The following is a 15,094-nucleotide window of genomic DNA, read 5'->3' as shown; positions in this document are numbered from 1 at the left end:
TAATGGAAAAGAATTTTACGTTCCTATTTAAATATGGTCGATAAAATTCTATTATTTTCTTAAAATAATTAACTCAAATGAGCATTTAGTTTTGAGGGAAATAAATAAATGACCAAACTTTCAGGCACATTAATATTTGATTTGGAGATAACTGCATAAATATTGAATTTGAAGATTACGTTCTAGAGCACTGCATTAAAATTGCAAGACTTTTCTATTGTCCTTCATAATGGAACATGAAATTAGAAACTTGTTCATGGAAAGAAAAATTTCTCTACTCTCATCTACACATTTTCTGCACTGTTGTGTTAACAGGGGAGCTGCTCTTCTCTTACTGTGAGAAGCAGCATAGCTATCAGTAGGATATAGACCCTGAAGTCATTTACAGTCCTTTTGAAAATTAATATGCCCCATTTCATAATTGCATCTCAGTTCTTTGATTGGTATAGAATAAAACTTTAACAAGGGAGTTAGCCTACAGGGTTAACACTCACATTTCCAGATGCAGGAGTCCAGAAAGCTTCGGTGGTGTTCCTTAACTTTTATTTCTTTTCCTTTTCCTTCAATTGGATGTGTTTGAGGACCACTAAAATGTCTTGATCTCCTGATCCTAAAACATTCCTAAGAATCCTGGTGTAGCTCTGTGTTGTTCAGGGAGGAAACGCGAGTCTTAAGGTGTCCTCCTCACTGTAGGTACGCAGCTCTTGTTAGCCCGCAGTTCTTACATCCAGCGAGATCTGTGATCTTGTGGATGTTGGTTACCACACTGATCTGGTTAGCTGGCATTTATTAGTGCTCAGAACATGCGGGGTATATGCAAAACAGCCCCTTGCGAAGGTGTGTGCTAATTCATGGCTGCCCTGCTTCCCTTTCTGGGAAATAATTCTGAAAATGGAATAACTAATAGAATCTTGGATGAGACAGTCTCAAAACATGTGTGGGCATCCAGTCCAAAGTGTTTTCAAACATAGATTGATTTTCCTTTTCTTCTCATATTGGGTTCAAATAATTCATTTCCATAACTTTACAGTTTTGTGGTTGCTCTTCTAATTCATGGTTCAGCAATAGCAAAACATTTCAAGTCCCTGTAGACTTGAAAATGGAGCAGACATGTTCATTCTACAGCAAAGAGCGGTGCAATTTTATTTCTTCCTAATTAACTATGCCCACATAGGAGAAAATTGGTCATTTTACCTTTATGTACCATTTGCTGTGTTTCAAAAACTGTGCATTTATTTAGAGACAGAAACCTATCACACAGGTTGTGTTTAGTTCCTGTTCCTGTTATGATGGTTCTGCAGTGGTTTGGTAAGAGTTAATGAACGTTACAGCTTTTCATGCCATACAGCTCTGTAACTTTCACAGTTCTGTCCTAGGACAGCAGAAGGTGTAAATGATGTTTAAAAGCAATCTGTTTATCTTTGCTCCTATAACTGACCGTATAACTGATTAATCATTTATTAAACCTTTCTACATTATTTATGAGTAGAACAGAACTATAAACAAGTGACCTTTTTATCCTTTTTGTTTGAGAAAGTAGCTTCTTTATTTATAGAGCTACTGATGATAACAAAATACAAATTAACTTTTGATGACTGCTTTCTGTTCCCTCAGATTTATCAGAAAACAAGGACTGGATCGACTTTTCCTGGAATGTGATACCCATATGTGGCGCCTGGGGGACCGGAGGATCCCAGAAGGAATCGCAGTCGATGGAGGGTCGGATTGGTTTCTCCTGAACAGGAAGTTTGTGGAGTACGTTACTTTTTCCAATGACGATCTGGTAACAAAGATGAAGAGGTTTTACTCTTACACATTGCTTCCTGCTGAGGTATGTGAATTCAAGGCAACCCCTCTCTGTGTTCAAAACTGCAGTGTTTGTGCTTGTCCCAAAAATCACTGAAATCAGAGAGGCTTCTGCCTGATTTCAAAGGGCTTTGGATCATCCCACAGTGGGTAATGGGAATTTTACTCACATGACAAGTCGGTCCTTTAGTATTAGAACTACTTTTGCAGTTGTTTAGTTTCTTTGTTTGTTTGTGAGACCTTTTTTTTGCAAGGAATGGCTTTGTTTTATACTTTTAAGCCTATTAATCTGTTACTGAACATCCAAAAATCCAGCTGCCCTTTGTTTGCAAATTGTTCCTCTACAAAGCCTTTGAAGGCTATTAGAGATGCTGAATTGTCTTCATAAGTAGCTTTCCTCACTATTATCCAGCCCTTTGCTTTAAAAATAAAAGCCCTACAAACAAAGGTTTATTGTTCCATTCAAAACTCAGCTAGAAGGCATAGTCACAAATCATTTAGATCAGTCAGGAATGGCTCTGTCTACAAGTGATGCAGAAGAGCAGTGCACACCAGGATGGGTTTTCATCTCCCGTGCGGCAGCGCGCCAGGGCGACATGCGTTATCTACAAATAGAGCACAGAGCCTGGCGGGTTGTCAGGCTGTGCTACACCCGCCTCACCAGGTACGTTGCTCTGCTGCCTTGTCAGGCTCTGCTCCCAGGGTATGTAGCATGCAGCGATTCCAAGGAAGACCTGATGGCTGTCTTTAAAACAATAACTTTCTTCCTTGCTAGTGGCCCCTGAACATTTTGAGATGAGACCGACCTTGGAAATGTAGGCTTATTAGCTTCCAGTGGGGTGCAGTGATTGTCGTCTTTTGATAGGGATTTATTATTCCACACACACACATTGAATAATCTTGCTTTAATCCCATTTCTGTTAAAATTCACCTTTTGTCTCAACTCTGATAACCTTTTCGTCCATTAGCTAGGAGAAATTTCTGTATCGTTATGAAAGGACACAGGGCAATGGGTAATTGGGTAGGGCTATTTTTTTTTTCTCTCGCTTGAATGAGAATGGATGCCTTTATGGGTTTAACCAAACAGTTCAAGCATAAAATCCATATTCACTGGGCTGTCATTTAACATTAAAAAGGGTAGGGGGATTATTTGGGGGCCAGCCATGCTAATGTAAGCTGGTTATTTATAGATCTTACTATTGCTGATTTTAAAGAGAAGTCACTGCTCCAAAAATCATCTCTTACAGGGCTAAATTTGATCATATTTCACAGCTTCTTTCTACAAGGTTTTCTTTGCAAGATACGTAGCTGGTTTCTTAAAATCACCCTGCCTTCACTGACCTGTTGACCTGATATATCAGTCCCCATTACACATGATTTCTGTAATAGCTGATACTATGGTGATATAATTAGGATAGCCCAATAGGAATTCCTTGCTGTCTTGAGTCAGCAAATAAAGACTTATGATTTCAGATGTAGTTGTAGGAGGCAGAATGTCCTTCTGGCACCTGGGGTGAACTGTGTATTTCAGAACAAGACCGTTCAACTAGCAATGTATTTAAGACTGCTAGAGATACAGACACCCGCAGAAGAGCTGTCTGAGATTGTATTTCTTTTCGTAGTAACTGGACTGGTGGTGAAGGTTTGAGAATTGTCTTAGGAAAGAATTTGAGATACATCATTCGAACATTGCTCAGGAAAACAGTCCTAAATCTGTTAGACCAGAGAGTAACTTACAGAAGAAAAATAATAGGAATTTCTTAGAATTTATCATACAGCTGAAGTAAAAATAAAATAATTGCTGGCACCGGTGCCTTTCCTGGACTCCTTTGGACTCTCAATGCCCAAAGCTGATCATTGCAGATGTGGAACTATTCTGTGCCAGGTTATTGTAGCGTGGCCTCGACTGTATGTTATTACACTTTGACTGGGTCTATAGCGTGTTGTGATTTTTGATGCTGTACCGAACGCATAGATGTAGAGTGCTTTCTGTATATGGCAAAATAATAAAGGTTGTTAATTCTCTCATTTCAAAAGAAAATAAGTCACTTGCATTAGTTTCAGGCCTGTGACTGAAGGGAAGGAGGAAATAGCAGTCTGAGGAGCTGAATGTGCTGATCTGCTGTCTTTCTTGCAGTCCTTCTTTCACACTGTTCTGGAAAATAGCCCATACTGTGACTCCATGGTGGACAACAACCTGCGCATCACGAACTGGAACCGTAAACTTGGTTGCAAGTGTCAGTACAAACACATTGTTGACTGGTGTGGCTGTTCACCTAATGACTTCAAACCAGCAGACTTCCACCGATTCCAGGTAACTGAAGCAGTCTGTTCTCTGATACCCACAAAGCAGCTCTTCCCCCTCTGCCAGGGTGTGGAGAGCCGTCTGGCTGCACAGCTGCAGCAGGGAATGGGAAGAGTTTTTCCTCCATCAAACAAGATGGAAAAAGAGGTATGAGGAAGCTCTGCTTCTAATTTCAGGAGAATAAAAGATCGGTTCTCGTGTGTTTTGACCCTTGAGACTTATTACTGCATGGTAAGGTCACAAAGCAGCTCTTTGGACATTGGTAGGTCTGCTGTGCAAGAAAGAAGGGAAGCTTGACACATCTCTGACTGTACCCCTATTGCTTGGCAACTCTTGTGAATTTATTGCAAATATTTTTTTCCAAAGATCCAGCTCAGGTGCTTTCAGAATTTAATGAAGCTCCTGGTTTTCATTGTTAAGCAGTGTTTTTCATCTTTGAAAGAAAGCTTAAAAGTTGACTAGAGTGTCTGCTAGAGGCTTACAGAGCACAAGGCACATCCGTTTTCATTATTATATTCATCAACATGATTATATTTAAGTTTATCCAGTGGTTTTGGGGGCCAGAGTCATGAGATTTCGGTCACCCGGGCTTGGCAGGACTGCCTTAAAAAGTTTAATCGGTTTCTTTGTGATACAGTTTCTCAAGGCAGACATGAGAGCAAATCCTTGTGCTCAAGGGTGCACTCGATCTGAAGACTGTATCTGGCCTCTGTATCTTCTATTAAGAATGAACAACCACTTGTTTCAAGGTCACCAGATTTGCAATTCCATCCCTGCAGCTCCTCGGGGATCCCTGCATAAAGCATGTTTGTTCAGGCTTTGTGTGGGATGGGGAATGTGTTACCCTACAGCACAAAAATGATGACTGCTCTGAAACAGAGATCTTTTCTTTACTGTAATGTGCTGCCTGCAAGGCACGGTTGAAGTCAGTGACACAGGCACTCACAGGAAGAGCAAATGAGACATTGTCTAAGAGAGGCTCTGCTGTCCCAAACACCAATGCCAGGAAAGTCTCCAGCACAGAACAAACGGCAAGTCTTAAAAAACTCTTGCCAGACTGCACAGGCTGACCTGCTCCAGGGTGGGAAAACAACCCACAATGACATTTCAGAAAACAGTCAGGTAAACTGAGCTGCAAGGGAAAGTTCAAAGTTATAATAGATGTAAAGGCAACTTGTGATGCTTGCCTGATGAGAGAGCCCCTCAGATGAACACACCCCACCAGAAGGCTTGCTCGCAGTTCCCATGGAGGCACAAAGCTAGCTGCAGAGGAAGGGATCAGAAAGCCCACAGCATGCGCCATCTCAGAGGAAAAATAAGCATCCTCAAAAGAATTTTTCAACCATCTGGGGCACTTTTGAACTCCTCAGAACCCATGCTCAACTATGAGCAAGGCAAAACAAGGACTTTTTAAAAGCTAATGGTAGTTGAATAACATATAAATCAGTAATACACCCAAGATTGTGTGTTGTGTCAAGGGCAGAGCAAAAAATCTATATGGGACTAGTCAGAAGCTGAGAAGCCTCAGCCACAGGTGGCCTCTCTCCCAGAGTCCTGTTACCACCTGAGAGCAGCAAATCCATACACACAAAATGCTGCTCTGCCTCTTCTGAGGCACAGGATGCTTTGCTCCCTGCCTGACTGCTGGTAGCACATGCCAGTGCTGCGCCATCTCCAGACTAACACGGTGGTTTAGAGAGCATTCCCCACCCCTCTGGCACATGGAGAGCCTTCCAGAGCAGGGCAGCAGCGAGTGGCTGTTGGTGTAAATGGATTGGCACACCTACATTTTCGTTCAGTAATTATGTAGTTTTAATCTGAATCTTAACAACAAATGGTCACAAAGGTGACCTTTTAAGTCACCTTTGCCCATGGGGAGAACTTTTTCATGTCCTCAACTCCAACCCATTGCTTAGGACAAAGTGTCATGGCTGAACATGGGAACTCACTCCAATGTCTTTTCCTTTCATATCACCACAGCAGACTGCCAGGCCAACTTTCTTTGCCCGCAAATTTGAAGCTGTAGTGAACCAAGAGATAATTGGCCAGTTGGACTACTACTTGTATGGCAACTACCCATCTGGCACACCTGGCCTCCGGGCTTACTGGGAGAACGTGTACGATGAGCCCGACGGCGTGCACACCCTCAGCGATGTCGCCCTCACCATGTACCATTCATTCTCCCGTCTGGGTCTGCGGAGGGCCGAGACTTCGTTCCATGCTGCTGGAGACAACAGCTGCCGGTTAGTCTGAATCTGTCTTTCTTTTTCTGGGTGTTTCAGGGGACATGGACTGGACTGCCGAGTGCCAGCAGAGGTTCATCTGCTTGGCTGTGCTGGCTGGAGCATACCAGCACAAACAGGGCCAGGCAGCTGCAAGTGTACAGCACTTATTTCCAGAAGTATTTATGCCCATAATAAAGCATTGGTTATTCAGGGTTGACATTATGTGACCTGTTTGCTGCACTTTTAAGGAGCTCCGCTCTAACCTGATGAAGACTGACAGAATCCAGTTGGGCAGTGCTACCCCTGCTGCTGCATTTTGCTGATTAATTTCAGCAAGTGTATTATACCTGCAGCTCCTAAACCCTCCCATGTGATTGCAGAAGAGGTCATGTTCACCTCTATTGTGCTTACCAAAAGCAGAGGACAGGATTTCAGAATTAATCTGAACACGGGCAGGTTCATGGTCATTACTTGTTTATTCCCCTGGGTGCACAGGTGGAGTACAGAGAAACACTTACTTGAGCTTGGTTTGCCTGCTTGGTACAGCTGTCTGTGCCGAAAGTGTTGCAACTGGTGGGATCAATTAGCATCAAATAAATAAAATGTATGTATTTGTAAATATATATATATATGTATTGCAAATAAAAGTCCTTATTCTTTAAAGGAAAATCCACCTATATTCTAGATTCCTTTTTCATCTATAAGCTAGCAAAGAAAAATTCAATCTAAAAGAGATTTGAAGGAAGAATTCCTGGCGTAAGACTTGGACAGAAAAGGCTTTCTTCATGGTAGATGTTTTCTGCCTGCAAACACATCTGAAGCTATTTATGTTCAAAGCAGAAAGGGTTCATCTTTTAAAGTCTTACTTTACAGTTTCCTAATTCCCTTTTCAGAATATATTTTTTTTGGACCCTGCCTTTTTTTTTATCCTCATAGAAATCACATACAGCCTAAGTCAGCAAATACTGAAGACACTCGTTGTGCTTTGATGAATGGACTTTGCCCCTCTTGTGTTCTCGAGAGGGATCCCAATGCGCCTTGACCTTCCTACTTAGTTGTGGAAGTGCTGAGCAATGTCCCATTTAGAAAGATGTGGCAATAAGTGATCCAGATTCCTATTACAGCTTTGCCAGTAAAGGTTACTGGTACAAAGCAATAAAAGATCAATAACAATTAGATAGAAATAATCGCTAGTAGCATGTCTTCCTTATACGAAATAAAGGCAGACCTAAGGAAGTCCTGGGTCATTTGTCCTGCAGAGTGAAGGCAGCAGAGAGGATGGGAGCTATGTATAACCAGTACTGAAATAATTTGACAATTACTTTTGTGCTTACTGCTTTTGCCAGTGTTCCGACGGTGATTTATATCAATAATCAATTTCATTTCTGGGGAGCTTTTCATTGCACAGGAACTCAAGGTGCTTTTCAAGCTTGCCCAGATTATAGATAGGGAAGCCACGTCATCCACCGCTGATTGCAGCTGTCTCTGGGATAAAGCACGGCTCCTCTACAGTAGGCTGGAGCCTCACGAAACAGTGCAGGGAGGAATTACAAACAATGGCCTGGAGTGGAGGCTTCATTTTCATACCTACCTGAGCCCCCTCAAAACACTGTGAATCAGCTAAATCACAGAAAGGTGGATAATCCTCAGGTTTATGATTCATGTCTCTTCTCTCTTGATACTATGTTGGCTTTCTAGGTGTACACATATATACGCTTTCTCTTTCTCTCGTGCTCATGCATGTCTCTAACGTGGTAATGGCAGGGATATGTTTGGACTGAGCATCTTGACCATATTCCCTTTGCAGTTAGGGCTGACAGCAGCGAGAAGTTGGCTGATATTGCAGTCACCACCCCGGCTGATTTCACACTGCTGCAGGCACTGCAAGGAAAGCCTCTACCGCTTCAGATCACATTTGGAGTCAGTCCCATGCTGCCACCCGCAGTGGCCCAGGAGACTTTCATAAGAGAAGCTGCCTTGCGCACATTTCTAACAGGGACTAGCTCGCAGCCTCGGGAAGCCGTGCCCCCTGCAGACTGCTTTTGGTACCAAATTAGATTGCGTATCAGCATCTTCAGTGGAAGCCACATTAATGTGTGATTGAGATTTAATTTATTTCTCTCCATCTCTAGGCATTTTTACTCACTGCTGCCAAGAGACAATTTACTCAGAGCATTTCAAGGATATTGTAAATATTTGCTGCTGCACACATATAAAACAGGCCTTGGTGCTCAGAACAGACTGCAGATTGTTGCTGTTATTGGCCACGGAGCTCTGCTGTGTTTTTGCTCAGTCCATCAGTGCTGGCCCTGTTTGTACCCTGTCCTGTTATGCTTATTTCTCAAGCTCTAGAGACTTCCTTCTGGGTGTTACTGGTTTCATGTAATGGAAAGTCCTCCTTGGTTAGCTCCTCTTAGTTCTTGTGTCTTGAGATGTAATAACTCACACGAGGAGTCAGACTTAGCTGACGTGGCTGGGGAGGTGTGGTGCTGGTTGGTTTTAAACATGTTGCAAGCACACTTGTTTCACAGTCAATGTCAGTTCTGTGAAGTAGCAAAATATTTTATTTCAGAGCTATGCATAACGTATTTTAAATTATTTATACAACCATATGCGCACACACATCATTACAGATGTTTCTGAGGCGATAGCAGACAATTGATCATAAATTTTAATGATTGGAAGGCATGACTACAATGTCTCTCAAACCCAAACTGTGACTGAAGGCTTCCAAATATCCCAATGAGAGGTTTTTCCTGTTTGTCTGACTTTTTTCAGTTTATTTTTAATTATGAGTCAAAAATTCATGGCAAAAGCAACCTCAAGTCGTTAAAGAGTGTGAAGTTTATTTCCTAAAATAAAGGAGACCTAAACTGGGGACTGGGTCCTGGTGTCCCTCGCAGCAGTGCCGCCCTGCAGAGCCCTGCCTTTGGAGGATGGGTTTGGGATCAGATTTACGTGCGAGGCACAGCGCGGGGCATCGGCTCGCCCGTGCCCAGCCCCGCAGCACCCTCTGCTGTCCCCAGCCCGCTGCTGTCCCGCAGCGAGAGGGAGGCACCGCCACTGCCGGGCCAGCTGCGGGGCCCACCCCTGCTGAAGGCGGAGGAAAGGGGGCCACCTGATTTGGAACACGGTTATTGAACATCGTTTATCCTAGCGAGCGGTGCTGCAGCCTAGCAGTGCGTATCTCTGGGTGGCACTTCTTACCCAGAACAGGCGGTAGAGGAGAGGAGTTTTCTGGCACGTGGAATTGTCTCTCCTAAAGAGCTTAGAGCTGTGAATATCTTCCAAATAAGCATATATTCTTAGTAACATTTTTTATGTTTCAGGGTAATCAGAACAGCTAAGAATATTTGATAATGAGTCATGAACACATTTGAAATCTCTTAATGTACAGTGCCGAATTTTCTAGTTGAAATGAATGCTTCTTAGGCCATTAGCTCCGAGTAAATGGAGATTTCATGTCTCTCTTGTGTAACTGATGAGCGTGTGTATGTGCTGTTTTACAGATACTACCCCATGGGCCATCCAGTTTCCGTCCACCTTTACTTCCTTGCTGACCGTTTCCAAGGCTTCCTAATCAGACACCACGCAACCAATCTGGCTGTCAGTAAATTAGAAACTTTGGAAACGTGGGTGATGCCAAAGAAAGTCTTTAAGATCGCAAGTCCACCAAGCGATTTTGGAAGGCTGCAGTTCTCAGAGGTAAGTATGTGTGCACGCGCAATGTCACGAGCCTCTGGAGAGATTGCATGCTAACTCAGCAGCCTTTGAAAACTGTATTTCCATGTAATTTTTAGGTGAGAGTGGCTTTTTAGCATAATGCACATCCTCTTCGTTGAAGGAGATACTCGTGCCAGTTCAGATCTGTGGCCAGTCCTCACTTCTTATGCTACTTTGAGTGTCCTCAGTCCCTCTTGTTTTAAGAACAAACTGAAGGCATTTACTGGTGTAAAAGGGGCTCAGTAACTTAAGTTTTGTGACTGTGATTGTTGTGAGTACTGTGAGAGATACCTGAGAAAAATGTCATGTTTCTGCAGCTCCAGATGTGAACAGGGATGTGGTAAGTATTCCTCTCAAGAATATGCTGAAAAAAACCCCTCATAAAATTAGTGATAGTGAGGCAGTGATGACACATGTGAGTAGAATATTGATGTAGTAACACAAAAGAGAAAATTATCCTAGCGGTGGCTGAGATTTCCCACAAATCCTGTTACTTCTAGGAATTTGTCTCAGGATCTGACATAGATTGTAAAAAATGTACCCTAAAATGTATCAGGAAAGTTGACCACTAATAGAACCCGACACCTGTGTTCTGTTTTAAAGATTTAACTGTCTGAGCAGTTAATTTCATGATTTTTCTTGTTAAGCCACGAATTTCAATTAAGGTATAAAATTGATTGAACAAATGTGTTCCAGTCATTATGGCCAAGTCCATAAATCACCATCTTCTTGGGCAATTAAGAAATGCCTAGGTAGGATTCAGTGTTTTGGTGTGCATGGCAAATCCATGACACTAATGTGCCATTAAGGAGATGGATGGAAAGTGTGTTTCATTTATCAATGTGTCTGATGGGAGGCTTGCCATTTCCTGCAGTGATAAATGGTCATACAAGCTTTGATTCTTGTGATTTGTAGGCGTATTTCTGCTGTTTATTTGGTACTTTTAATCTCACTTTCGGCCTGATGCCTTCTCTGGGTCCTTCTTTTGAAAGCAACGGGGCTGGCAGGAGGAAGAGTTTGTTCTATTGTATGATGAAAAGAAATATATTGATCTCAGTATTCTGGAACGCAAAAGTATTTAGAAAGAATACACCTGACTTCATTGCAGCTGAAGGGAAGAAACAAACCTGGGACCAGACCGTACTCGCTGGCCACTTGTCAAGTCTCCCCTGGCCCCAGTGCACCTTTTTTCCCCCAAAACCAGCCCTGGAGCAAGCATGAGCCTGATAGACAGGAGTCCTGGAGCAGCGGTGCCCAGTGTCAGCTTCCCCTGACAGGAAGCAGTGGTATGTTGGTGGCCTCTTCGCTGCGCTGTGCCCACAGCGCTGTGGAGTGTGCCGCCCTGCAGGGAGGATCCCGGGATCCCACGGGGCTAATGAGCCGCTCTTCACAGCCTCAGAGAGCACGGCTGATCCGTAAGCAGCCCTGTAGAACTGCTGCTGCAGTGAAGCCGTGTGAGTTCAGAGCATGGGAAGGATTTAATCACTAGTGAGCTTTTTTTCAGGCTAAGGAAACATCTTCTATTTGAAATACACAAAAACAGTTTTAGTGTCTGCTTGCTTGTTTTCATTATTTTTTCTCACCTAAACTCTTTAACTGTCCTCTCATTTCATAGATGATTCATATTTTAAAAGACCAGGAGGTACAAAGTAAATCATTTAATCATTTCTTAATTGTTTATTTTACTTTCTGCCTTCCCTTGGCCTGCAGGCATCTCTGCCTCTGAGCCAAATTATTCTCTCAGTTACCCTGGTGTAAATCCAGCGTTAACCTCTTCAGCTGCAGGGTGGCTGGAAAGCCTCTGATCTGCTGCTGCTTATTAAAATGCCACTTCTTTGTCAAAGTCCAGCAAGTATAAAATAGATTTAGCAGTTCAGCTAAGATGAAGGCATCAATGTTTGCAGGTTAAGCACCAGAAAAGAAAATAAAGATTTGTGCTTATTGGGACATATAACTGCTGGTTCTTCAACAACTTTCACCCCATGATCAGACAGAAATTTAAAACTAAATGGGACCTTTTTACCTTTTTGCTCTCCCAGCTGACACCAACGGGGCTGGCAGGAAGAGTACAAATGTGCCGCATTGAACGTGCTCCTGGGTGTTACTGTGACCCTGACGCACAACCGAAATTGCAGCAGAGATGATAGGATCTCTCCAGTCAACCCTTCCTGCCCTCTGCTCCTTTGCTCTGCTTTTCAGACTCTGCTTCCCGAGTGGTGAATGTCACCATACGCCGTGTAAAGACAAGGGGAAAAAAAATCAGCCGGTGGACTGCCGGTGGGGTTAATGATAGTGTTTCAATGGCACACTGCTCCTGCACTCAGTCTTGGGCTGAGTAAAATAAAATAAACTTACAGGAAATCCAAGAGAGAAGATTTCCAAGCATGGAACTCCCACACCTCCTAAAATTGGCTTGTGCACAGTGCACACAGTATTGATCCTGCCAGCCTGGGTTCGTGACAACTTTTACGCGGAGGGCAAAAGATTGATTTACTGTACGGTACCGAAAGTCTCGGCTCAGCGTATATCGGTTGAACACTACGTTCGTTTCTGGTCTTGTTAAGACTTGTGATTCATCACAGAGAATAAAATAAACTAGGTGGCAGGCAATTAGTGTGCATTGTGTGAACCTAATGGTCCTGTTTGTGGTGAGCAATGAGACACAAACCCATAATCAAGGCATAATTTATCTTGGGAAAATTTTATCTTTGGACTGAACAGAGATAGAAACAGAAATTTTAAGCCAATGAGAGAGTTCCAGCTTTCCAAACGTACCCTGTGCACAGTGCCTGCTCTCAGAATCATGGTGATTAAAATAATGATGTGGAAAACATCAGTTTCTGTGCCACATCCCTTCGTAATTTATCAGATATTCATTACTACTTGATTCCATCCCGTACTTTGTGTACTCCATTTGAAAGTGAAAGCCTACTTACAATGTTTTAAGGGGCTATGAAAAATATTATAGGACTGTAGTATCTCTTGGCCTGTAAAATTGGACATCTCAGTACCGAGAACTCAGCTGTGTGGAGTTCAAGGGAAGAGGTATAAACCTCTACCTAGTGCTTTAAGTAATATTCTCTTTAAAATACGGTGCTTCTAAAACCAGTTTGTACTGTAAGCTGTGCAGCATGGGAAGGTACATCCCCTCGCTGGAAAATGGGCATCGAGGGCAGATCCTGCAAATAGATGTGTGCAGCTCCCCACCATCCCCTTCCCTAAGGGGCCTGCGGTGCACAGCCCCAAGCGGTGTCAGCCCCGACTCGGGGCGTGCAGGGGGTTGCAGGGTGCCCAGGTGCCTTACCTTCGTGGTGGTGTTTTCGTGGACCTGCACACTCTGACAGTGGTGTGACAGGCTCTGATGGGAAGCAATTGCCGCCAGCATGAGAATTGTCCCTTCCTTCCCCTCTTCTCCTGCCCTTTGGCTGTAACTTTTGGTTTATATTAGGGAACCTAATAAACTGCCTGCAGAAAGCTTAACACCCGGCCAACAATTTTGTTACAAGTTTTCCCCAAAAGCAACCTTTGCTCTTCTACACACCACTCTAATAAACTTCTGTGCATGTGAACACTTCTCAACATCTTTTGTGCAGCCTGGTGTAAGGCAGTGTCACTTGGAGGCTGGAGCACGGGGATTGTAACTTTCTGATTTCTTTTCTCAGAGATAAGAGACTGAAGAGGGGGAAATAGTGGGATGTCAGGGATGAATGTTTAATTTTTGAGGATGAAGAAAGCTTTCTTCAAGGAGTTCTTCAGTAAGAAATAATGAATGCAGTGGAAGGAGCTTCCTTACAGGCTTTTCTTTGCCTAGAAGGGTGTAGATTTCTTTCACAAGTTCTGGCTTTATTATCTCCAGGTCCCTTTAGCTCCAGTAGGTGTGACATGGCCGCACTCAGTGAAGGCTGGCGGAGTAGATAATAAGATCTGGTCAGGAAATTTTCTTTCTCAACTTATTTCCATACATATTCAGTCAGTCTTGTCAGGAGAGTACACGCTGACAGCTCCTCGAGGCAGTTGATGCTTAGGTCTGATATCTGGGCTACGCTGTCTGGTTTGATTAGCTGGTGTGCTAGGAGAAATACCTCTGAAATACCAGTGATTCTGCTGTGTTGATTGCAGAGTAGTGGAAGGCTCATTTTGTCTCATATTCTGCAGTGTCATAGTCCAGTAGGAGGAATTTGTATGATGACAGATGGATTTAGGTTTTTATTCTACTGGCTTTGTAGCTTTTTGTTTGCAGTCCTCCTGTAATTTGTCTGCCAGCCGCAGTGATTTATTTAGAAGGGATTGAGGACTGGACAGTTTCCAGCACAGGTATCAGTGGTAGTAGGCATCAGGTAATTGTTATGTTTTACGAATTTGTGGGGATTTTGGCATTATGTTGGAACTACTTATTCTCATCAATGAGATGAAATCTAGAAGAAAAATCTCTGAAGCAAATGAGCTACAATTATTTGTTCTGCTTTCAGGAAAGCAGATTCTGACCATGCCTGTGTGAGGTGAACATTAGGGACAACAGCTCTTCGTTGGGGAAATCTTTGATATCACATATAGTGAAAGAGGGGATTCTCTCTGTGTGTGCGTGGGCCTCTGGAGACTGCTTAAGAGGATCCCATCACTTCTGTATAGGGAACAAATCAACTCTTAGGACACCTACACTGTTTATTGGGAGATTAAGGTGAAAGAAGACCAGAAAGTCTCTGAGGGGTTTCAGTATCAGGCTGACAAACACATCTGTGTGTTTTTCTGAGGAATGACGTCAGACGCCTGCTTGCCAAAAGGAGCCAAGGCATTCTCCTGCTCTTCTTTTCAAGTGGGGTCCCTCAAATCTTTTTGTGTTTGATATTGATCACTTTTGATTTGAGGTCATGGGAACACGACCTGATGGGACAAGTGAGGTGGGCGCTTCCTCCAAAAGCAAGTAGACAACCTTCAGTACTGCAGTCTACCAGGTTGCCTTCTTGAGAATGGATGGAAGTGGTTCATTAACAGTTAGCCTCATAAACGCATGCGAGATTTAGTGCTGGCATGGTAA

At 43.2% G+C, this 15,094-nt stretch overlaps 1 protein-coding gene across 3 annotated transcripts in view; it reads left to right on the top strand.

Moving 5' to 3' along the window:
• XYLT1 (xylosyltransferase 1) overlaps nt 1-15,094 on the top strand; it is a 201,437-nt gene that overhangs the window by 168,893 nt on the left and 17,450 nt on the right. For all 3 annotated transcript variants that reach the window (XM_086759729.1, XM_086759728.1, XM_086759727.1), the window contains 4 exons: nt 1,615-1,831; nt 3,944-4,120; nt 6,092-6,354; nt 9,846-10,041. In XM_086759729.1, coding sequence (XP_086615855.1) covers nt 1,615-1,831; nt 3,944-4,120; nt 6,092-6,354; nt 9,846-10,041 — 853 coding nt within the window. The remainder of the gene's footprint in view (nt 1-1,614; nt 1,832-3,943; nt 4,121-6,091; nt 6,355-9,845; nt 10,042-15,094) is intronic.

This window comes from Chlamydotis macqueenii, chromosome 15 (assembly GCF_036417535.1).
Source record: "Chlamydotis macqueenii isolate bChlMac1 chromosome 15, bChlMac1.mat, whole genome shotgun sequence".
Lineage (NCBI taxonomy): Eukaryota > Metazoa > Chordata > Aves > Otidiformes > Otididae > Chlamydotis > Chlamydotis macqueenii.
Note: the sequence above shows the minus strand (reverse complement) of the source record. Positions and strands in the feature narration are given on the sequence as shown.